Source organism: Tamandua tetradactyla, chromosome 13 (genome assembly GCF_023851605.1).
Source record: "Tamandua tetradactyla isolate mTamTet1 chromosome 13, mTamTet1.pri, whole genome shotgun sequence".
Lineage (NCBI taxonomy): Eukaryota > Metazoa > Chordata > Mammalia > Pilosa > Myrmecophagidae > Tamandua > Tamandua tetradactyla.
This window is the reverse complement of record NC_135339.1, coordinates 25,726,179-25,748,746: the sequence shown is the minus strand read 5'-3', so window position 1 is coordinate 25,748,746 and position 22,568 is coordinate 25,726,179. Positions and strand designations below refer to the sequence as shown.

The 22,568-nt window shown below is 54.7% G+C and overlaps 1 protein-coding gene and 1 long non-coding RNA gene across 3 annotated transcripts in view; one reads left to right on the top strand and one right to left on the bottom strand.

Annotated features, from left to right (window-relative positions):
• Nucleotides 1–11,278, top strand: part of UNC5B (unc-5 netrin receptor B) — a 92,377-nt gene extending 81,099 nt beyond the window's left edge. For both annotated transcript variants that reach the window (XM_077125009.1, XM_077125008.1), the window contains 7 exons: nt 220–307; nt 1,105–1,273; nt 1,431–1,664; nt 3,544–3,693; nt 4,447–4,611; nt 5,333–5,514; nt 7,544–11,278. In XM_077125009.1, coding sequence (XP_076981124.1) covers nt 220–307; nt 1,105–1,273; nt 1,431–1,664; nt 3,544–3,693; nt 4,447–4,611; nt 5,333–5,514; nt 7,544–7,709 — 1,154 coding nt within the window. In that variant the 3' untranslated portion in view covers nt 7,710–11,278. The remainder of the gene's footprint in view (nt 1–219; nt 308–1,104; nt 1,274–1,430; nt 1,665–3,543; nt 3,694–4,446; nt 4,612–5,332; nt 5,515–7,543) is intronic.
• Nucleotides 11,279–15,435: 4,157 nt separating this feature from the next.
• LOC143653056 (uncharacterized) lies at nt 15,436–16,385 on the bottom strand. Its single transcript, XR_013161061.1, has 2 exons — nt 16,048–16,385; nt 15,436–15,935 (listed from the first exon to the last, which is right to left on the bottom strand). It is a non-coding gene; the product is annotated as an uncharacterized LOC143653056 (long non-coding RNA).
• Between the last annotated feature and the right edge of the window lie 6,183 nt (nt 16,386–22,568).

Below are 22,568 nucleotides of genomic sequence, written 5' to 3'. Positions count from 1 at the left end.
AAATCCAAGTCCTGGTCTATCTCTGCTCTCACAGAAATGCCAGAGGCCCCTGTTACTGGACAAGCCAGCTTTGACCAAGATCTGACCTCTCCCTGCTCTCGGGCTCCAGACCCTCTCCCCACAATCCTGCTGTTGCCCCAAGCCAGCTCCCCCACGCCTGCTCTCCTAAGCGCCTAGACTCCCTCCAGCCCCTCCCTGCTGACCTCGCTCTTCCCCTAGGGGTCAGCCTGCTGGTGCCCAATGGAGCCATTCCCCAGGGCAAGTTCTATGAGATGTACCTCCTCATCAACAAGGCAGAACACACCCTGTGAGTAGTACCCCAGCCCCAGCTTCCAGCTACCCCCTCCTTTTCCTTTCTGCTTGCTGCTCAGCATTCCCTCACTCCTCACACAGGCCGGCCTGCCTTGAGATTATTTATTACCTTCTCCCCTTCTATGCCTGATCAAAAGGCCAGGGGAAGTCCTCAAAGGAAATTGTTGATAGAGCTTACTATATCCCAAAAACCACCAAAACAAATCACAGAACTGACAGGCAAATGACAAACTGGCTACAAGTAACAAGGGGCTAATATCCTCACTATATAAAGAGATTTTACAGACCAATAAGAAACAATTCAACATCACTGTAGCAAAGAACATAAACCAGTGGATTCTCTCTCTTATTCTTGCTTACACACACACACACACACACACACACACACGGGTTGCTATTAGGCTATGAGAAAACATTCGACCTCATCCATAGTCAAAGAAATGCTAATTAAATCAGCCATGAGATATTGGGAGATTTTTTTTTTTTCCTTAACAAATATTCAAAGTGGCATGTTGTTGGGAGTGTAAATTGGTACATACGTTCTGGAGGGTAGGTAAGCAACACCTCTCAGAAACGCTGAGAGAGTGCAGCACCTTTGCAAATGAGAGCAGAGGCTTGGCTGTGAGAAATGTGCAGGGTAACAGCAGGAATCTGGAAACAACCTCGAGGTCCGTGACATCTCCTCTGCATCTCCTCCAACCCCCTGGCCTCTGGGGGCTGGGGACCCTGCCCTCTGTGGTACCCCACCCTTGCCAAGCTCCCCTCACCGCCCTCTTTCCCCACTCCCCGCAGCCCGCTGTCAGAAGGAACCCAGACAGTATTGAGCCCCTCAGTGACCTGCGGGCCCACGGGCCTCCTGCTGTGCCGTCCCGTCATCCTCACCGTACCCCACTGTGCCGAAGTCAGTGCCGGTGACTGGATCTTCCAGCTCAAGACCCAGGCCCACCAGGGCCACTGGGAGGTGAGGAGCCGAGGCTGGAGGTGTGACACCTCTTCTGGGCTCTGCAGGCCTTGGGAGATGATCTGCCGCCAGGACCAGGACTCTGGGGAGCAGGGAGCTTGTATGGGCCCCTCCAGGACTTGTCTGTGACTCGTCAACCCCACCCCACCCTCTGCAGGAGGTGGTGACCCTGGACGAGGAGACCCTGAGCACTCCCTGCTACTGCCAGCTGGAAGCCAGGTCCTGCCACATCCTGTTGGACCAGCTGGGCACCTACGTGTTCATGGGCGAGTCCTATTCCCACTCAGCGGTCAAGCGGCTCCAGCTGGCCATCTTTGCCCCTGCCCTCTGCACCTCCTTGGAGTACAGCCTCAGGGTGTACTGCCTGGAGGACACACCCGTGGCACTAAAGGTAGGGAGGCCCAGGCTACAGGTGGCCAGCCATATGACCTCGGCGGGCTGTGGTTGCATCATCCCTGGTTGGCCAGCTGCATGGTTCCTTCCAGCATCCCCTCCCCAGGCTCATAGTACCTCCCACCACCATCAGCCTCATTCATTTCACAAACATGGAAATGGCATCAGAGATGAGTGAGGCTTGGTTCCTGCCCTCACCAAGGTCTGGCCTGGAAGTGGGCAGCAGACAGGATCACAGAGAGCTTTGATGGAGGTGTCGATGGAGAGCTGAGGGACCACCACACTGGGGTTCTAGCAGGGCCTGGGTTGGTCAGGAGGCAGTTCAGGATGGCTTCACAGTGGAGCCGACCTTAAGCCTAAGCTCCAAAGGACAGGTAGGGGTTGCAGGCAGGAAAGGGTATTGGGGATTGTGGCAGACAGAAGCTTAGGCATGTAGTTCAAAGTTCGCAGTGAATACAGAGGATGAATGAGTCTGGGAGGGAAGGAAAGCAGTGGGGCTTGAGCTTCTGAAGAGCCCTGAGGCCATGCTAAGGTTTTGGAATCTATCCAATGGGAAGGGGGTAAAATTGGAAGAGACCTGTGGCCACACTGCAGGGGTGAATAGGTGAGAGGTAGAGAGGCCAGGAGCAAAGCTGGGTGGACCCTAGGCCATGGGCAGGGGTGGCAGCAAGGAGAGCAGAGGCTGGATGCTGTGTGCTTAGTTGACAGAATGGACAGAACCATGATTGATGGGAGGGGTGGGGGAGAGGTCAGGGCTGGCAACCAGGCTCCTGTCTTAAGCAAAAGAATGGATAGGGTGCCCCTGAGTGAAGGAGGGAGCATGGCAGGTGGAAGTGCTTCATCTCAACCTATAGAGCTTGAGATGTCCAGAGACAGTCACATGGCGTCCCCCAGCTTCAGAGCCCCCATGTGTTCCATCCCCAACCTTTTGCCCAGTTCCCAGGATCTCACTCTGATCCTACCATAACACTGGAAGAGTTCAAGGGCTTTTCCCTATTTAAACTCCTATCCTTTTTCCATTCCTCCATCTGCTCCCTGAAGCCTTGTGTCCCCTCCCATCCATGCTCTGTGGTCCCTTCCAGCTTCCCTGTCTCCCGGTGTCTTGTCTCAGACTCCCACATTGCAGAAAAGAAAGGGTAGCTGAGTTGTACTGAAAGTCCTACTGCGACTGCAAACATGCCATGGGCATCTCTGATGCAACATGGGTGAAAAGTCCCAGATGGAGAGGGAGTGCCTCCGGTGGGGCTCAAGGTGGTTTGAATTCCAGGAGGTCCATAATGGGGTTGGAGCCTCCTGGGAAATGATCTTTTGGTCCTGGGACAGTGAATAATGACCAGGTTTGGCCAGAGAGAGAGTGGAGATCAAATGAGGGACAAGAGGGAAGTTGCCATATGGCATTCTTTATTTATTCAGCCCCTATCTACCCATTTATCCATCCACCCATCACCCACCCAAACATCCATCCTTTTAACTTTCTGTCTATCTGTACCCACATTCACTCAGCAGTCCATCTGTCCATCCAGTTATCACTCATCGTCCATTTATTTTTCCTTCCATCATCCATCTGTCCATCTATCCACCCAGGTCATCTCTAAATCCATTTATCCATCCATGTGTCTAACTGTTCCCTCACTCATCCATGTTTCTGTTTATCCATCCATCCATCTGTTCATGCTGTACGCTTTCTGTGAGCACCTAACAAATGCCCAGCCTTGTGCTCACATGGGTCCCTGCCCTTAATGGTTCAGCCTGGTCCCCTCTGCCTGCATCTGCTTGCCCTCCCTGGCCACCCACCCATGGCCCTTCCCTTTTGCAGCAGGAGAGGGCCCATTGGCCAAGTGTAATGGCTCTTCCCTCCCATTTCTTCTGGCCCACAGGAAGTGCTAGAGCTGGAGCGGACCTTGGGCGGCTACTTGGTGGAGGAGCCAAAACCCCTGCTGTTCAAGGACAGCTACCACAACCTGCGCCTCTCCATCCATGACATCCCCCACGCCCACTGGAGGAGCAAGCTGCTGGCCAAGTACCAGGTGAGGGACTGGAGGGGCAGGACGGTTGGAGGTGGATGCATCACTCAGGGGATCTGCCAGGGAAGACCGACCTCCCAGCCTCCCCCCAGGCCCGGCCACTGCCTCCTTCCTTCTTGCAGCCCTGTCCCTCTCAGTCCCCCCTCTCTGCCACCTCTGTCTCTTTCCTTCTTACTCTCCATTCTCCCAGTCATCCTAGGACACGGCCCAGATTCAGTGCATGGACAGCCACACTGCACTTCCCCAGCGTCCCCGTGACTTGCCCATTGGTCCTGTGCACAAATCTCTCTATGCATCATCCTCAAAGCCTCCCTGTCTATCAGAGTGTGCACACCTGCCCAGAGACGGCCCAACCCAATCTCTGATGGTTACGTCCCTCTGCCCCACCCAGCCACATGCCACCAATCCATGAGGCCTTCCCAGCCAGACACACCTCCTGGCCCATAGGGCACCCATGCACACTTAGCCTTTCAGACTTGTGCCTCTTTTCTCCCACAACACCCCCTTTCTCTCTTCCCTTTGGGAACCAAGGGCCTGACACAGGCCCAACCGGCCAACCTGAGGGTCCTTGACCAGCTGTTCCCCCTCTGTCCATCTGGTGGTGAGGCCTGGGCAGAGCCCCCAGCAAGACGTCCTGGCTTCCCCGAGGCCGACCACTTCCCCAAGCTGTCCCCATTCTCTGGGAGGGCAGGGCAGGCCGGACAGGATACAGGAAGGCTCCCTCGCTTCCACGGCCCTGATGCTCTCCTCCCCCAGGAGATCCCCTTCTCCCACATCTGGAGCGGCAGCCAGAAGGGCCTGCACTGCACCTTCACACTGGAGAGGCACAGCCTGGCCTCTGCCGAGCTCACCTGCAAGATCTGCGTGCGGCAGGTGGAGGGAGAGGGCCAGATATTCCAGCTGCACACCATGCTGGCAGAGGTGAGGACATCATCCCAGCCTCACCTGGGTGGAAATGCCATCCCGCCTGCATCCGACCTGGCACCTGGTCACCCTTTGGTAGCAGCCACCACTGAGGGCCACCAGTGGGTCTGGACGTGCTGGGCCGTTTACAGGAAATCATCACAACCACCTGGGGAGACAACAGGGTAACCCCCACCCAGCAGGTGAAAGAGTGGGAGGTGGGCGAGTATCTGCCCACAGTCACTGGGAACCTAGGTCAGCACGGCGTTTGGCCCTTTTCCATCAGACTAAAGTTTACCAACCCCAGGCAGGCCAGGGTGAGAGGGCCATGCCAGCCTGGGGGTGCAGTGGGAAGAGCACGGGATACACTTGTAGACCTGGTCCTGCCACTAACTTGTGTGGCCCTGGGCAATCCTGTCCCCTGTCTAGACTCTATTTCCCACACATGTGAAAAAGGGTTTGTGTGGGTTCGACTGTGCCTGTCGCTCTTTACTACCTTATAACCTCCATTAGCCCGGCAGTGTCCCAGGCGCAAGCCCTGGGGTTGGGGGTCCGTCGGGATGCAGCCCCCATCCTGGGAGCTGACCCACAGGGGAGAGAGCCTTTGCATGTCTGGTGAGGGTGACTCAGAGTCCTGACTCGCTCACAGTCCTAGAGCAGGGGGGCGGGAGGGGCCAGAGGCCCAGTGCCGTCCCCAGGGGCCCGCTGCTCCCCTTAGCCTTCCCCCCTGCCTTTGTAGACGGCTGCCGGGTCCCTGGACACCCTCTGCTCGGCCCCCGGCAGTGCCGGCACCACCCAGCTGGGGCCCTACGCCTTCAAGATCCCACTTTCCATCCGCCAGAAGATCTGCAGCAGCCTCGATGCCCCCAATTCACGGGGCAACGACTGGCGGCTGTTGGCGCAGAAGCTTTCCATGGACCGGTGAGTGTGGGGCCTGCCCCCACCCAGGCTGCAGCCCTCACCCCTACCCCTCCACCCTCAGGGCCTAGCAGGGGCAAGGGGCAGGCAGCCTGCATGCGGGACCAGATCCCACCCGGGCTTCCGACCAGCTGAGATTGAGTCTGTCTCCTCTCTGGGCCTCGCTTTCTTCACCTAGGCTGGATGAGGGGGTCACAAACCTCCAGGCCCACAGGACAGGGAGGGGGTGCGCTGCCTGGGTGGGCTGTTGGGTGGGGGCCCCCCAGGTGAGCAATGCTCCCTCCCTGCCTGGAAGCAGCGCCCACGGCTCAGTCCCAGCAGATTGTCGCCAGACAGGAAGGCCGGCGCTGTGTCGCTAGATCTGTTTCACGGAAGTCAGAAATCCAGATTTCTCTGTAAAATCCACCAACTCTTAAAGTTAATAACTAATTTGTTTTTAAAAATGTAATACTGCAATCCAGGCAAAAATCCCTCTGCTGTCCACATCTGGCCCACATGCCTCCCATTTGCAGCCCCTGGTTTCTAAACGCTCACGTTGGGCGCTCTGTGGCTTACAATCAGCCCTTCTCGTGTCTGGGCCCCTGGTTTTATTTATTTCCACGGTCCCTCCAGGTCAAGGAGTTCCAGTTTTTCTCTCCAGGATCCTATTGCTTATAGTTTGGGTGCCCAGGGCTGGATCTGTCCAAGTAGACATTCACCCGGGAATTATTTGTAGAGTACCTACTGTGTGCCGGGCAGTGTTCTAGGCGCAGAGGATACCATAGTGAACAAACAAACGGAAACCCCAGTCCCGTGGAGGGTACATTCCAGTGGAGGGAGACACACGATGGCCAGGATCCATCAGTAAAGTGTGGAACGTGTCAGACGGACAGGAATTGCACACGGAAGAGGGTGGAGGGGCAGGGACACCCTCACCGAGGTTCTGGGAAGGAGCTCCATGCAGAGGGAATGGCCAGTGCAAAGGGCCTGGGGCAGAGGCGTTCCTGATGGGCCTGCAGGTAGAGTGGAGTGAACAAGTAGGAAGGGGAAGATGAGGTCAGAGAGTTGACAGCCGGACCTTGCAGGGCCAGGCGAGCCTTTAAGCCTTTTAAGGCCTTGGAGTTGCCAGATATCCCGATGGGGTGGGGACAGAGTGGTGGTGGGGCTGGAGTGGGGCTCAGGGGCTCAGGTTTGGGCATGTCAGTCTGAGAAACCTGTCCCTTTGGCCCTGAGCACTGGCCTGCCAGCCAGCCAGGCTGAGAGGCTGCTCCGCTGTTCATGCCCTGCCTTCTCCCGCTCCGTGGGAATAATCTCCACTGCCCATCTCCTGGGACAAAACCGGGATACCAGCTGGCTGGGACCAACACCTTCTCTCCAGCACCTGGGCAGCGCCTAGGACAGAGCAGGCTCTGTAGGTGCTTGCTGAGTTAAAGAATACACCTCAGCATCAGAACTCTTAAAGAATTTAAAATGCTAGATAGCTATAATGGTAATAAGAATAGCGTTATACTATACTCACTGAAAAACAGTTAAGGAAATCTTATTGAGGAGATGCCATTTAAAGATCTGTTTCTAGAATTGGTGGAATTTTCAGAGATGTTTAAGACTCTGTTTCTACTATCAGAAGAGTTCAGAGGGAGGGGCCAGGCAGGAAACAAAGGTGGGTGGAGTAGAGAAGGGCATGCTGGGAGTGGCTGGTCGCTCCTGGTGCCAGTGTGTCTCAACAGCGGTAATGACAATGAGGGTGGACAGGACAGGCAGTGTTGGAGACCATGCTAGACCCTAACTCTGTATGCTCTTGGGTCTGTCTGCATGTTGGAAGGGAAATGGCACCATTCCCATTTTAGAGATGAACAGAATGAGGCTCAGAGAGGTGCAGTGACTTTTCCAGGGCCACACAGCCTGGAAGGAGAGTAGCTAGGACTCAGACCTAGGACCAGGGTCACCTGAGCCTACAGTCTTCTCATCTCCAGTGCTGCCTCCACCCCCCCCAGGCTTTTGGTAGGTGCTGAGCAGTCAAGGACCCCAATGCCCCCCTCCCTCCCTCCGCCAGGTACCTGAACTACTTTGCCACCAAAGCTAGCCCCACGGGGGTGATCTTGGACCTCTGGGAAGCTCTGCAGCAGGACGACGGGGACCTCAACAGCCTGGCCAGTGCCTTGGAGGAGATGGGCAAGAGTGAGATGCTGGTGGCCATGGCCACCGACGGGGACTGCTGAGCCGCTCGGAGCCACGGATGCTGGGGACCGGCAGGAGGCGGACGCAGGGGCAGCCTCCTGACGGGGAGGTCTGGCCTCTGCCACCCCAGAGCTCGCAGCCGGAGCTGCCCCTCTCCTCCTCCCCCTGCCCCAATCCCCAGACCACGACCAGCCTTAGATAAATCCATGTGTCAAGGGGACCAGGGGTCCCCCCTCCACCCTCTCCTCTCCTGGGTGGGCCCTCTGCGTGGGGACAGGGACGGGGTGGGACTGACGGCCCGGTGACAGGGGCAAAGGCGGTGGCCCGCCCTCTGCTCTGCACCTCCCACCCTCAGCCCCGGACTTCTGGGTTACATTTTGTTCTTCATTTTCGCCCTCGGTTACTGATTTCTCCTTGCTCCCTTAAGCCCCTTCTCCTTTCACGCCACTTGACTCTTTGAAGAGTCAAGGACAATTCAGATAAACTGCTTTCTCCCATCCTAAAGAAAAAAAAAGGAAAAGGAAAGAAAGAAAGTTTCAGACTGCTAGTAATGCTCAGAGAAGAAGAAAACACCAAAACTACAAGGGAAAAAAAAAAAACCCAGTTTCTTAGGAAACGCAAATGATTTATTATCCAGATATATGGATAAGTCCTTTTTAAGAAAAAAAAAATGAAAAACTCACACAGAAAATAGAAAACTCTTTTCTTGAGTAGATGAGAGTGGGTGTGCTCTGGATCTGGCCAGGTGTGTGTGTGTGTGTATGTGTGTGTGTGTGCACGCGCGCGCCTGCCCAGGAGAAAGAGAGCGGCCAGGGAACGCTGCACTGCTGATGAATCTGTTTGGACTCAATTCTGACAAGCCTTCATTTTCCCCAGTTGTGCAGGGAGGGGTAGGTCAGGCTGGGTTTTAGCTGTGGTACCATTTCCCTCTAAAATCCTAAGCAGAGGGCAGTGCAAGGAGAGCTCTGTGGTGAGTTCTTGCTTGCCATGCAGGAAACCCGGGTTTGATTCCCAGAGCCTACCCATGCCAAAAAAAAAAAAATCTGAATAAAGGGAGGCAAAGGAGCCCTATGGGTTGGAGTGGGGTGGGGCCCTCTCTCCTGTAGCCCCTGGCAGACACCCCCAGATCCTCTGGGGAGCACCGCGGCTCCAGGGAATCTGACTGAGAAGAGCTGAAGTGGAAAATGTGGGCAGGCCAGTCCAGCTCTGGGCGAGGGAGAATGTTTCCTGACGTGATCTGGAAGTTCCTGGAGAGGGAGGGTGGAACCAGAAGTGGGGCTCAGGCAGAGGGAAAAAGTGGGAGAGAGGGTCCCCATGGGGCCCAGCCATGACACTCCCTGTACCCCACCCAGTAGCCTCTTGACCTCGTGGGCTGAGACAGTTTGATACTCTCAGATGCCCAGGAGTCCAGAATCCATCCTTCCCAGACTCAGTTTCTCCTTCTGTAAAATAGGAGGGATGGATTAAGAGGGCCCCTCTAGCTGTGCTAGCAGGCAACCCTGGGCCGTGGGAGGCTGAGAGGTGGGTAGCTTGGCTGAGACTTTATGAGCCTGCGAGTGGAGGAGGAAGGGCGGAAAGCTATTTTCCCAGCGCTCATCTCCAGGGCACCTCCCTTTAATCCTCTCCTCACCCATCCTCTGCAGTCTGGGAGAGGGTGAAGTATCCTTTCTGAACAGACTGGGTTTCCAGGGTGGAAGAGGGGCTGGCGGCCCCCACCAGGCTGTTCCATGATGATCTGAAAGGCCGGCAGGGTCCTAAGGAAGGAGAAGCCCCCGCCCCTTTGCTGCAGGCTGGCGATGGCTGGGACCAGGGCCTCTAATAGTTGGCACTGAGGACTCATCAAAGGCTTCTCCTTGCCACTGGGGGCCAAGCAAGTGCCAGCTCCCCCGGACAGCTCTGGGCACTGCCCCAGGGCCTGCCCCGGCAGGTCTCTGAGCAGCTGCTGGGACCAGCCTCTGCCTGCTCTGGCCTTCGAAAGTCTGCGCTCCCAAGTAGAGGGAAGGCCTAAGGGCTGCCGGCCCAGCCAGCCCCCCACCCCCACCCCAGCGTGGCCTCTGCCACGGGCTCCACAGGGTTATGGGGTTATGGGGGATTGACCTTGGGCAGATGAGGTCTTGTAGGGGTTTTAGAGAGGATTCCTGGGTCACCCCCAGTGGGGGGTGGGTCCTGTCTGGCCCCCAAGGCTGAGACGGGGCTGTTTACCCCAGGCCTGCATGGACTCTGCCTCGGGCAAAAGTGCCCAGCCCCCAGGGGCTCAGCCTCCTCGGTCTCTTTATGCCCGCTGAGTTGTGGGGGCACTGTCAGGTGACCCCACACCTGGGAGGGGCTTGCTGCTGCCCTTCCCGCTCCAGGTCTGCAAAGATTTTCCTGTGCGTGGGAGTCTGGAGGCCTGGGATGGAGCTCCAGCCTTGCTGTTACACCGCTGTGTTAGTTCGGGCATATCACTGCCCTCTCTGGGCCTTGGTTTCCTTTTTACACTGAAGCAGTCCCTTGGCTGTTGTCTGAGGCCCATTTGGGTTTCTGACCCACTGGAATTCTTCTAGGCTTCTGAAGGGGACCTCGGTGGATTCCAAGGAGGTGACAGCGTCTCCACCCGGCTCCCCCACCCTGCCGCCCTCCCCAGCCTCGCCCACGGGGCTGCTCGCTCATGCCGAGCCGTGTTCCAATTCCAATCTGCTCTTCAGAAATTGTGTACCAAGCCCTGGAGCCCAGAAACAATTGGCTGGAGCTCCTGGGAGGGTTCAAAATGTCCAGCATTTTAAGAAAAGCCCAGAAGTGTTTGCTGCCTCCATCAATCTGCCAGGGCTGCTGTGACCATGTCGGCACGCTGCCCACCTTGGGTGGAGGGATTAGCGGCTTCCCCTCCATCCAGGCCTGAGTGGCAGCCCCCCTGCAGCCCGCGAGCACGTACAGGTGCCTCAGGCACTGCTGGCGCGGCCCCCACGCAGGTGGGGTGGGGTCTCTCTCCTCTCTGGGGTGTGTGTGTGTGTGTGTGTGTGTGTGTGTGTGTGTGTACGCGCATGTGTGCCTCTGTGCATATACTTGTCTCCATGGGCCCATCGGGCGTGTGCTTGTCTTCCATGGGCCCACGTGTCCCCACCTGCGTGGGCGTGGGTGTGCCTTCCTCTGTGTCCCGGGTTCGGACCCCTGGAGGTTGGCGTACCTGTCTCCTGCCCTCTCTGAGTCCACAGGGTCAGTCAATGTACCTTCAACGTGCCTCTCCCTTGGCTTACCCCCAGGCTCCAGAACCCTGCCTGGGACAGGAATCCTCCCGAGGGCGTGGGGGCCCCTCCCTATCACCTGGATGACCCAGGGACCTCAGGCCCCCTACCCCCAGCTCCTGGGCAGCTGAGCCGGGTCCCATAGCCGCTCTCTGAGCAGCCAGGAGCTTGGAAGCAGGGAGCAGCTCTCCTGGTGGGGGCACAGGGCTGGCCCCCTACTCAGGCTGTGGACATGGTTATATGTCCGAGGAGTGCAGGGCTCCTGGGAGGGCCCCCAATTCCACCTGTTTATTCTGTAAACTACAACCTGTAAATAACGTTTAGCATTCCTATTGTAACAAAATTAATTTTTATGAAATAAATTATATTTCCTAGTCTAATAAAAAAATATCAGGTTGTATTCTGCTGTTCTTAGATGTCTTTCTACCAGCAATAGGAATGGCCTCTCTGCCTTCTCAAAACTCCACAGGGAAGGGGGGAAGTGTTCACGATCCATTCAGAGCTCTCTGGGGCCCTGGCGATGTCCAAGCTCAACCACCTCAATTTACAGAAGGAATGAATGAACAGAAAGGGATAGGGAATTCCCTTGGGTCACACAGCACGTCAGAGCAGTGCTGGGTCTGGATCCTGTTCCCTGCTCCCCAGTCATGTTATGGAACGTGTTCCTGGGGTCAGTCGTTTGAGCCTGCCGTGGACTAGGTGATGCAGGCGTCAGGGGGTGGAGACAGAGATGAAGCTGGGGCTGAGGCTGAAGGGTCAGCCTGGTTCAGAGCCCTCACCTAGGCCATAATATTGTGCAGGCAGAAAGGGAATAATGGGTTGACTGGGAGTGAGTGACTCTGGGCCCAGGGCTGCCATGCATGGTTGGGCAGGCTGTGCACTGCACAGGGCACCACATCTAAGGGGCAGGGTGGTGCATTCCCAAAGATACTGTAGATTTGCATATCACTATGGAATGTTTCCAGCAGATGGCAGTAAAGGGTCTTGTTCTACTAAAATCAATGTACTGGCAGTTAATTTTTCCACAGATGGAAGTGTCTGAAGGAAGGGACCCCTTGTTCTAACTTGCATAAAGGTGTTGCATGACTGGCAGCAGCCCTGTTCCAGCTGCTCCCTTCCACCCTAGGGACTCAGTCTCCCCTGTGTGAGCTGAGTCTGGGCTCAGCATTTCCCTGCATGCATTTCCTGCTCCATAGCGGATTCTGTGGTCTCTTAGGTTTGGGGTGAGCACACCCTCTGGCCCCCTTGTGGAGATTCCCAGTGCATCAGCACATTAAAGGTCCTGACAAGTCCCGCCTGGTGAAGCTTGTTCTTTGGGTTGTTTAATTAACACGAGATGTCCTGGATGTATCTGGCTTCGGAATTCTTTTCCAGCCCATTCACATTCTGAGATATGTTGCGCCTATGGGTCCTGCCAGCCCTGAGTTTCTGGGACCTGGGGTTTGGGGGTCTGTGCCAGGCTTCTCCCAGCCGTCCCTGTGGGGGTGCACAGAACCCAGGGGGCCACCTTTGCTGGTAGTAAGTACGAAGGTGAGGGAAAACCCATATCCTTCCTTAGACACTTATGGCCTAGAGCAGGGAACAGGGTAGACCAGGCTCACCTGTATACTCACCCACAGGCTCCATTTTCCCCGGGACCCAGGCGGCCTGGAGTGCCCCATTCCAGAGGCCAGTTAGTGAGGCCTTCCCAGCAGAGGTGAGTGTGCGATAAGGATTAGCAGGAAAGAAGAGGAAGGGACTGCTCTGTGGGGGTGGGGGTGGGGGAGGGATGCTGAGCTGGGAGCAGCAGCCCAGGGAGGGGATGGGCGGAGGCAGATGAGGGGCAGTGATTTCACACAACTAGCCCCCACAGGCAGCCCGATACTCCGGAGCACCCCAGGACTCTCATTCTGCCCGCCGGGGCAGGCAGGGCCGCTCCTCGCCCCCTGCCCTTGGTAGCTCACCTGAACACAGTTTGGGTAGCAGGTGGGGTGCCAAGTGCTCCGGTCTGGGAAGCAGGGGTCCTGAGTTCTAGTCCTGATTCTCGGGGTGGGGGGAGGTGCTGGGGCTCCCTGGGCCCCCGTTTCCCTATCGGTAAACCACGGGCCTTGAACCTGCCACCATGTGAGGCCCCTTGGCTGGTGTAGTCCTGTCATTTGGGTGGTCCCGGTTCTAGGCAGGGATGCGGCAGCCCACCCCTCGGGGCCTCTGCACATAACCCTAGGAGGAGGGGTCACGGGGGGGCAGAAGGTGGGCTGGTTCCCACCCCCAGCCTGAGCGGCTGCCCAGCGGTCTCCTCAGTCCGGCTCTGCTAGAGCAAGACAGTGAGGTGACAGAGGAGGCACCGTGCCCGCCAGCAGGCCAGCCAGGCAGTGGGCTGCAAGCTCCGGGCCATCAGCTGGCGCCCATGAAGGAGCCCTGGGTGGGAGCGGGCAGCTGGGCGCCCCCTCCTCCACCGCAGCCAATGGCTTAAGGTTACACATGGGAAACCTCGCCCAGTTCTGCTCAGCTAGTTTTTCAAACTTCTTCCGATTTTTATTGGAAGTATGATACATGCATATGGTTAAAATAATTCAAAAGTTATTTTGAATTGGGTGCTCCAATTCAAACCTCCTGCTCCACAGAGGCTATCGTTCTGTTTCTTATAGATCCTTTTAGGAAGATCTATGCCTATAGGAGCATATTTGTACATTTAAATATTTAAATACATTGGATTTGATCCAAGAGCCTCAACCCCTTGCAGTATAAATATGAAACAGTTTTATTTTCCCAATAATTGCTCTGAAACTCATTTTTCCTACACCTTCCTTCCCGCCGGATAGCAGGCCCCTAACAATTTCTCCACAGAGGTCCCTAATTTTTCCATCCCTTGCTGATAGTAAGACAACCTCGTTTCAGTTCTAAGGCGCCATCCCATCCATCTTGGAACTCCAACCTCATCTTTAACTCAAGTTCTCTGCACTGCCCAGTGCAGCCCAAGCCGCGGGACGTCCTCTCCCCGCCGGCCTCCTGTCAAGCCCATCTGCCGCTCCCTGCAGGGGACACAGGCGCCCACCACCCAGAACCCAGCCCCGGGGAATCGAGGGGTGGTGCTTCTCTAGACGCTGCCTCTTCCCTGCATGGGAAAGAAGATTCCAGGGATAGGAGGAGTTTGCGACCAGGAACTCCCAAGTCCTGATTTTTCAAAACTCAAATGGGGGTGGGGGGAGTGGGGGTTCCATGCTCGCCGTCCACCAGCTCAGTCAGCAAATGTACGGGTCACCCCTAGGTGCCAGGGCTGGGCGGCACGCACTGCCCTCGGGGGCCCTCCACCTAGAGGCTGGACGGATAAACAAACGGCCAAGCGCCACCCAGTTCCAGGGGCCCTGGGACCTCAGAGGGGCCCCCATAAGCCTGGGGTCCAGAATGGCTCTGGGAAGGAGGTGACATCTTAGAACACCAGGATTGGCGTCCCCCAAATGTCTTTACCACAGCTTCTCAGTTATGCATTTTGTGGGAGACCCTTCTCGTGAAGCGTTAACAGCAACTTTCTTCTACAAACTACTAAGAAAAGAGGCTGGTGTCCTTTGATGAGCTTAGCTGTGAGGGCCACTGTCGGCCTGCGTCGCTGAGATGGTCCTCAGGGCTCCCCATGTGTGCAGCTGCAGTGGGTGTCTGTGGGGTCCTCCCCTGTCACTTATCTGGAATGGGGAGTGTACCGGCTTAAAGTATTTGGTACCCAAAAAAAAACATGTTTTAATCCTGAGCCAATCTTGTGGAGATAGCTGTTTCTTTTAATCCTGATTCAATATTGTGGGTTGGAAACTTTTTATTAGAATATTTCCATGGAGATGTGACACCCAATCGTGGGTGTAACTTTTGATTAGATGGAGATGTGACTCTACCCATTCCAGGTGGGTCTTGATGAGTTTACTAGAGTTCTCTAAAAGAGGAAACATTCTGGAGAGAGCCAGAAATGACAGAAGCCTCAGAAGTGAGAGGGCCAACAGAAACTTCAGAGCAGAGCTGACACAGATGCCAACAATTGGAGAACAGAGACATGGATGTTTGGAGATGCTCGGAGCCCGGCAGATATCACCACGAGACGTTAAGCAAGCCAGAACCTGGAGAGAGCCAAGGGAAGCCAAGAGATGCAAGCCAGCCCCAGAGAAGCAAAGTGAGGAATCCCCACAGGAACAGGGGCTGAAAACAACGAAGCCCAGGAGCAAGGGACCAGCAGATGCCAGCCACGTGACGTCCCAGATGACAGCTGTTCCAGACCCATCAGCCTATTTTGAATGAAGGTCTCTTTCCTTGGATGCCTTAGTTTGGATATTTCCATAGGCTTAGAACTGTAAACTTGTAACTTATTAAATTTCCCTTTTAAAAGCCATTCCAGTTCTGGTATATCGCAATCCGGCAGCTTGCAGATTAACACGGGGGGGCCGGGGGAAGGGGTGCCAGTGAGTTTGCACAATTCCAGCAGCCACGAGGAGCTGGCCCAGCCCAGGCCTCACTGCAGGGTGGCTTGAATCTGCCCATCCCAGATCCTCGGCCTAAGAAGCTTCCCCAAAATGAGAGGCCAAGGTACCTGGAAATTCAATAAACATTTATGGCTCTAACCCACAGGCGGGCACAGCACTGGGGAAGTGGGGGTGGGGGTGGGGGATTGGGTGTGGACTGAGCAGAATGAAAATTTGAGTCCCCATAGCTGGGGGTAGGGCCAGCGGACAGCCTGAGCGTGGTCCCAACAGCACCATGGGGGGAGGGCCGTTCCAGCTGCTCCGCCTTCAATGACGGTGGCATTTAGGCAGCAAGATATGGGTAGCGAGCTGGGTCCAGGGGATGAGCAGGTGGAGCGAGCAGGGTGACCTCAGGCACGGCGTGAGAAGGCTCAGCGGGATGAGGAGGCCAGTGGGCTGGGAGAGAGTCGGGGATCCAGTTGGGGGCTGTCGCAGGAGAGGGCACAGCCCTACAAGGCCACCCATTTTAGCTCCTGGACGTGAGGGTCAGCCTGGCTTCAAAAATGCAAATGTCCTCAGGATCCAGGCTGGGTGGACCGGTGAACGAGAGAAGCAGCCAGCACCCCTTCACAGAGAGACACATCCTCTCAGCTGTTTCTTGAAACATCGGGCTATCTCAGCATGTCATACCCTTCACCTCCCACTCCTGTGGGCAGCACGGGTACAAAGAAATGCACCTCCTCTAGAGCGAAACAGCGAGATAAATGCTCTGTTAAATGGCCTTGTGGCCACCCAGGGGAAAGTCCAGGACACTCAGCTCCACCTCTTGGCTGCCAGGCAGGAAGAAGCGCCCAGGACGGTTCCATCCTCCTGCATTCAGAAACCAGAAACCAGGATTGTGCATCAAGTCACTCAATTTGCAAATGGTTGGCTCATATTCTTTTAAACACTATGTGGCCCAAACAAAACCCACCCAGTTTGTGATATGCCAGACCATGGGGAGCTAAGGAAGGCTTTGGGAGCAGAGCTGCTCCGGTTCAGGGGTTCGCCGCCCGGAACCGGGCCCTGAGTCCCAAAGCCATGGCCCTCTCGGTGGATATCCCAGGGGCCCCTGCTGGGCACTGCTTTCCCCAGGCTGCATCAGGGGGTGGTGGCACCTGCCCCAGCTCCTTCCCTCCAGTGTCCCTCTGTGGGAATAGCCTCGGCTGGTCATCTCCCCAGGAGCCTCTCCTCTAACTGATGAAACCATGGCAGGGCTTGGCTGCCAGGCTCCAGGGCCTCAAAATTTTCCAGCTACCAACTGCCCAGGGACAGATGTCCAGTCCCCATGCCAGTAAATATTGTGATTAGCTAGGGTGAGACGGAATGGCTGCCTCTGAGCACTGCAGGGGTTTACCTGGATCTATTTCAGACTTCTAGGATGGCAGAGGTGGGGGTGCTTGGCCGCCATCTACTCTATCCTCCATCGGATGCCAGATGGCCCAGACATGGGTTTTCCCCCGTCTCTGGTTGATTCCCTCCAGAGATGGGAACTCACTGCTTCCTCACAGTAATAACTATAATTGCTGGCATTTATTGAGTGCTTACTTATTTTCACTTAAGGGGCCTATTTTACCCTCAGGAGTCAACAGAAATAAGCCTAAGTCTTCCACTCCATGACAGCTTTCCAGATATATGAAAACAGCTCTCATGATTGACACTGGAGTTGTTTCTCCAGCAACTGTCTGCTCCTAGACCCTCACCTGGCTCGGCTTCCATGTGACCCTGACTGTTCCCTCAGGTTCCTTGTGGCCTGCCTCAGTTTCCCTGAGTCTCACAGGGGAGAAATGATGGTGCCTACCTCTCAGGGCATGGGGGGTAACCAGTGGGGGGGGGGGGAACACACTGAAAACAGGGCAGGCCCTGGCTCAGGAGGTAAAAGCTCATGTTATTCATAGTCCCAGCTCAGTTGTGGGCATACGGGGAAAGCTTTGGGGTCTGCCGGACCTGAATTCCAATTAGCCCAGACCCCACCCTCTGCTCTCCATGTGCCCTTAAGCAAATTGCTGAAACTCCTGGAACCTCAGATTGTCCATTATACTGGAGATGACAAGTCCTTCCTCACAGCCTTACTGGAAAGGTGAAATGAGATAATAGGTGTAAATATCAAGAGCATAATTAGCATTAGTCCTTTTCCACTTTGTCACCATCAACACCAACCAGCAGCAGGTATATTGCTGGGCTGTCACTGTCACCTCCCCTATTCTGAGCTCTATACCTTTGTTTATAGGAAGACGAGAAGGAGGAGAAATTGTTCCTTGCATTAACAGATGCTTTGAGACCACAAAGTGCTTTCGCAAACCTCACTTTGGTGACAGCCCACATCTTTTCTGCTCAGAAAGCTGGGAGAAGGCTAGTGAGTCACACAGCTAGAGTGTGTGCTCTCCCAACTCCCAGCCCAGTGCTTGTGCCATGGCCCCACACGGTGGGGGGCATGGCCCGGCTGGAGCTGCCACCCCAGCCTGTACCACTGCTGCACTCAGCACGTCCTGTGGCCTTTCCCCAAACGCCTTCACATCAATCCCCAATTTGTCCTCAGCATCAGCCCCCTCCCCTCTCTGGAGGTTGGCGGGACAAGGGCTCCTCCTCCCAACCTTACAGATGGGGAAAGAGACCCAAGGACAGTTAGCGCCTTGCCCATCTGGGTTGGGACCACAGCCCAGGGTTCTGACTCCTCCCTGGGCTCCATGCCCCAGAAATCAGAGAGTCTGAACAGGGACTGGCCCATTTAATCTTTGCAAGCCTGGACCCAAACATGAGCCTGTCCTGGCTTCTAGGCTCACCAGGTGGCCCGCTCCCTCAACAGTCAATAAAGACGTTCAGTAAAGAAGGTGCCTCCCTGAAATGGGGAAACAGAGCCATAGCTGGGCAGGGCAGGGGTGCAGGGCTAAGGGGAGATCTCCTCAACTAACCCCTTCGATCAGCCCTTGCTACCTCTGGCATCTTGAGCCCCCATTCTCCTGGCTTTCCTCCGACGTCTCTGCACAGTTCCCCATCTCCTTTGCAAGCTCTCTCTTCAAGTCAATCTTTAAATCTTGGTTCCGTAGTGCACAGTTCTGGGCCTCCTCTCTCCTCTCCTCCTGCTTTATCTCATCTGCATCCAAAGCTTCCACCACCGTCCACAGCCCATAACTCCTCATCTTAGACCTGGACTGAGTCTTTATGAAATAGAGGTCAGAGCCTTCCACCCAGTATCTGGTCCACGGAGAGAAAGGTCACCTGCTTTCTGGAACTCTCCCTTCTGCGCGACAGGAACGATATGAACGCGGCCGCCAGGTGGCGCCCGACCACCGTGCGGACCTGGATCCCCGGGCCGGTGAGGGCGCGCCGGCAGCCGCTAGGAAGCCCGGCCTCATCCCGGTCTCCGCGGGAGATGGGGCGGTGGGCGCGCCAGGCTGGGCCCCACACGGGGACTCAGCATGAACCTTGGAGAGGCGTCTCTGACGATGGAGCCCCGTGAGGGACCAGGGTGGGGCCCTGGGCACCCTCCCCAGGCTTCCTGCTGTTCCCAGGCTCCTCCGGGCTGTTACTGAAGATGGGGGACCACCGTCATCTGAGACACAGAAGATAGGGGATCCCAGGTGCGGGGTGTCTGTGGGGAAACCTGTCATAGTTTCAGGCCCATTCTGTAAATCTAAAACTTCGAGCATAAAGAGAGGCTATTAATGTTTTAAGGTAAACAATAACAAACCGAAGCCAAGTTGAGAATAAAGTAGGAACTTGGGTGAATGACCACTTATGATAACGGTCTGATGAATTTGGAATGAAAATCAAGGATTTAAACTATTAAGAGATTTAGACCATGAAGAGGGAGAAGGAAAAAGGAAAATAAACATCACACTGAGGGTGCCTGTGAACGTGGCCCCTCCACCTAGACTCCAAAGGGCTGGCAGGCGTCCAGTGGGGGGATGCTGCATCTGGGGCTGGAGGAGGCTGCAGAGCCCCGAGGAGCTGGCAGGTCCCCCTGGGCAGGGGTGGGGGGGCAGGTTATCCATTTATCAGCATTATAAGATATGAGCTTTACAGTAAATCTGATTAATGCCATCAAGAAAATACATGACTTGTAAAGGAATTTTAACAGAAGACTGGAATCTATTTTTAAATTATTAAGCAAATTCTAGAAATGAAAAAAAAAAAATACCATGATATTAGGGACTTAACATATAGATTTAACAGCAAATGAGACATAGACAAAGAGATGGCTAAACAAACTGACCGGAAGATATGTCAGCAGAAAACATCCTGCCAGAAGCACAGAGCAGAGAAAGGCTGGAGAATGCAGAGAAAAGTGGTATGCGGAACACAGAGTGCGGGGAAGAGGTCTCACACGGTTGTAACTGGAGTCCAAGAAGGGGAGGAGGGATATGGCAGGAGCAGTATCTGAGGAAGTGCCGGCTGAGAGTTTTCCAAAACTGACCAAAGATATCAGGACCCAAATTCAAGCTGCACACACACAACGGAATCCAAAGATATCAGGACCCAAATTCAAGCTGCACACACACAATGACATAAGCATATCATAGCATAACTGCTATAGCCAAAAAAAAGATAAAAATCTGAAAGCAGCCACCAGGAGGTGGGGACTTACCTCCAGAGGAGGAGCCATATTTAGAGCTGTCCTCTCGGCAGAGACAATGGAACACAAAAGAGCATGAAGCAATCTCTTTACTCTTTGAAGTGCTGAAAGAAAAGAACCACCAATCTAGAGCCCTAGATCTAATGAAAACATCCTTCCAAAGGCATTTTCAAATGAGCAAAAACAGAGAGACTCCACTGCTAACAGACACTAAAGAAATACTAACAGTTCTTCAGGCTTTCTAGGAGGAAGCAAATGTAGGAAGAACTGAGGAAAATAGGAAGGGTAAATAGATGAGTAAATCAAAATTAAAACAAAACATTTTTTAAATGCTGTGTTTTGAAATGTAAACTAAGATGGAAGTAAATTACTACATGGTGTCCAGGCACTGGTGACATCTGTGATCTTTCAAGCTGACCACTTCAGGTTTGTACGCTAGTCTATATGCGGGCTGAATTTCCACAGAAAGGTAACCAAAACGAAAAGAAGAAAGAAGAATACAGTAGAGGCTGAAAGGTGAAAGCATAAGAAAGAAAAGGGCCTTGGATTCTCATTAGGCTCCTGGGCAGGTGGGTAGGGGTGAGATGGAATCTGGAGCCCCGAGCAGGCACCAGCCTTAGTAAGGGGCAACTTTTCTGTTGTACCTGGAGAGAAAGAGAAAAACAAAACGCAAACAAGAACTGATGGAGGCAGATTCGGTGCCAGGAAAGGAGGCTGCTCCCATCAGGTGACATCTGTTTTCTCCGTCAGCAAGAGACGAGACCACGTCGGGATGGTGTATGCTCGGGGTTCAAGGCACGTGGAGGAGGAGGCTGTCACCTGTTAGGAGCTAAGACATGTCGTAGGATTCCCGGGGATTCCTGAAGACCTACATTAGGTTGGTGATGGTGAATTCAGAGTGGAACCACTGCCCCAGTTTATGACTTTCTCCAAAGAGACCTCTGTGCTCAGGCGTAGGTGAGCTCCCCAGGGTTGGCCAACGATAGAAGGAGAGGAGAGCATGTGGGGTACCACCAAGAGTGTCCGTGAAGGTGGACCTGCGGTAGCTATGCTGGATAGGAGGGAAGGAAAGGGATGCCTGATAGATGCGTCAAGGACTGAGGTCTCCAGGAGACTGAAGGATTGCAGGTCCAGAAGAAAGGTGACAAGGGTCAGACTGGGGACCTGAACTAAAGATGTAGAGCAGAGCAGTTGAGGTGATAGTTATGACGATACCCTAGCTCCCAGGATCCATGTGCCCTGCTTGGGGACCAGTACACGCTGGAGGGAAGGAAATGCGTTCTCCAGTGAGCAAGTCCAGCCTGAGAGAACTGCTGTGGCAGGACAGTGCCACAGGATGGCAGCACCGGCCCGTGAACCCCATGAGTGGTGGCCTCTGCATCCACCAGGCTGAAGGGACAAGGGCTGAACAAAATAGTTATGCTATTCCTGAAGTGCTTAATCGCCCACGGGTCAGAGACCTTGGGTAAGTGGAGGAGAGGGTTGCCTGCAGGGTTCCAGTCTTGGAGGATAGGGTTTGCGTGATACCTCACCCCCCCAACTTTTGATGGAGCTCCTGGGTGGGTTCTGGAAGCAGAAAAGCCTAGCTGGGGACCCAGAGCAAGGCGCTAACCTCGTGGTATGCCAGCTTCCTCACAAGCACGGTAAGGATAAAAAATCATGCCTACCTCGTTGGGCTGTGCGGTGGATTCGACCACGAGGTCCCTGCTGAGGGCAGAGCTGGGGCAGGAGCTTGGTAGCAGGGTCGCCTGTGTCTCCAGGCTCAGCTCCTTTAACAGCAGTCTGTAGGATTTGCCAGGCACCTGCAGCTGCCTCACAGAAGGCTTCAGGTTGGTGTATCACACTCTGTACAGGTGAGGAAACTGAGGCTTGACTTACCTAAGGATACGGAATCAGCATCCGAGCCCAGGTCTGCTGGCCTCAGCGCCCGGTTCTGTCCACCGAGCCAGGCAGCCTCCGGCTCAGGCCCCTCTGCCCCGTCCTTGGCGTCACATCCCCAGCTCCCTGCAGGCCTTGGAGCAAGTCCTTCTGTCATCACGACATGCTTCCACCCAGCACTAGAACCCTGCAGGGTATTTCCAAGCAAGAGTGGCAGGATGCTTTTTGTAAAGGACTGAGCAGAAAGAGATCAACCCAGCACAAAGTGTTTGGGATGTATTGAGCTTTTCTTCTTTCTTTCCTTCCTTTTTCTTCTCCCTTTTCATCCTTCTTCCTCTTCTTCTGTTTCTTCTTTTACTTCTCCTCCTCTTTCCCCTTCTCCTCTTCCTCCTCCTCCACCTCCTTTTCTTTCTTCTTAGTGTCTGTAAGGAACAAATAAAAAAACTTTGGATGTGCAGCACTTTATCCTTTATGTATATTTTTCCTGACACTTCCTGGCCATGCACCCCACACTTCCCATCTGCACCCCAGATACACAGTGGGGGGCCCTCTGGGTGGAAAAGTGTAGCCACTCCATCTCCAGACACTTATCAATGGTTTGTGAATGTAATTAACACTACTGAATGATAGCTTGGAATGTGGTTAAGAAGGGAAATTTTAGAAAGAAAGTTTTTAAAAGAACAATCATAGGCCTGTACAACACAGTGACCCCTATTGTAAGCTACGGGCTGTAGTTAAGAGCACAATAATAATAATATTCTCTCA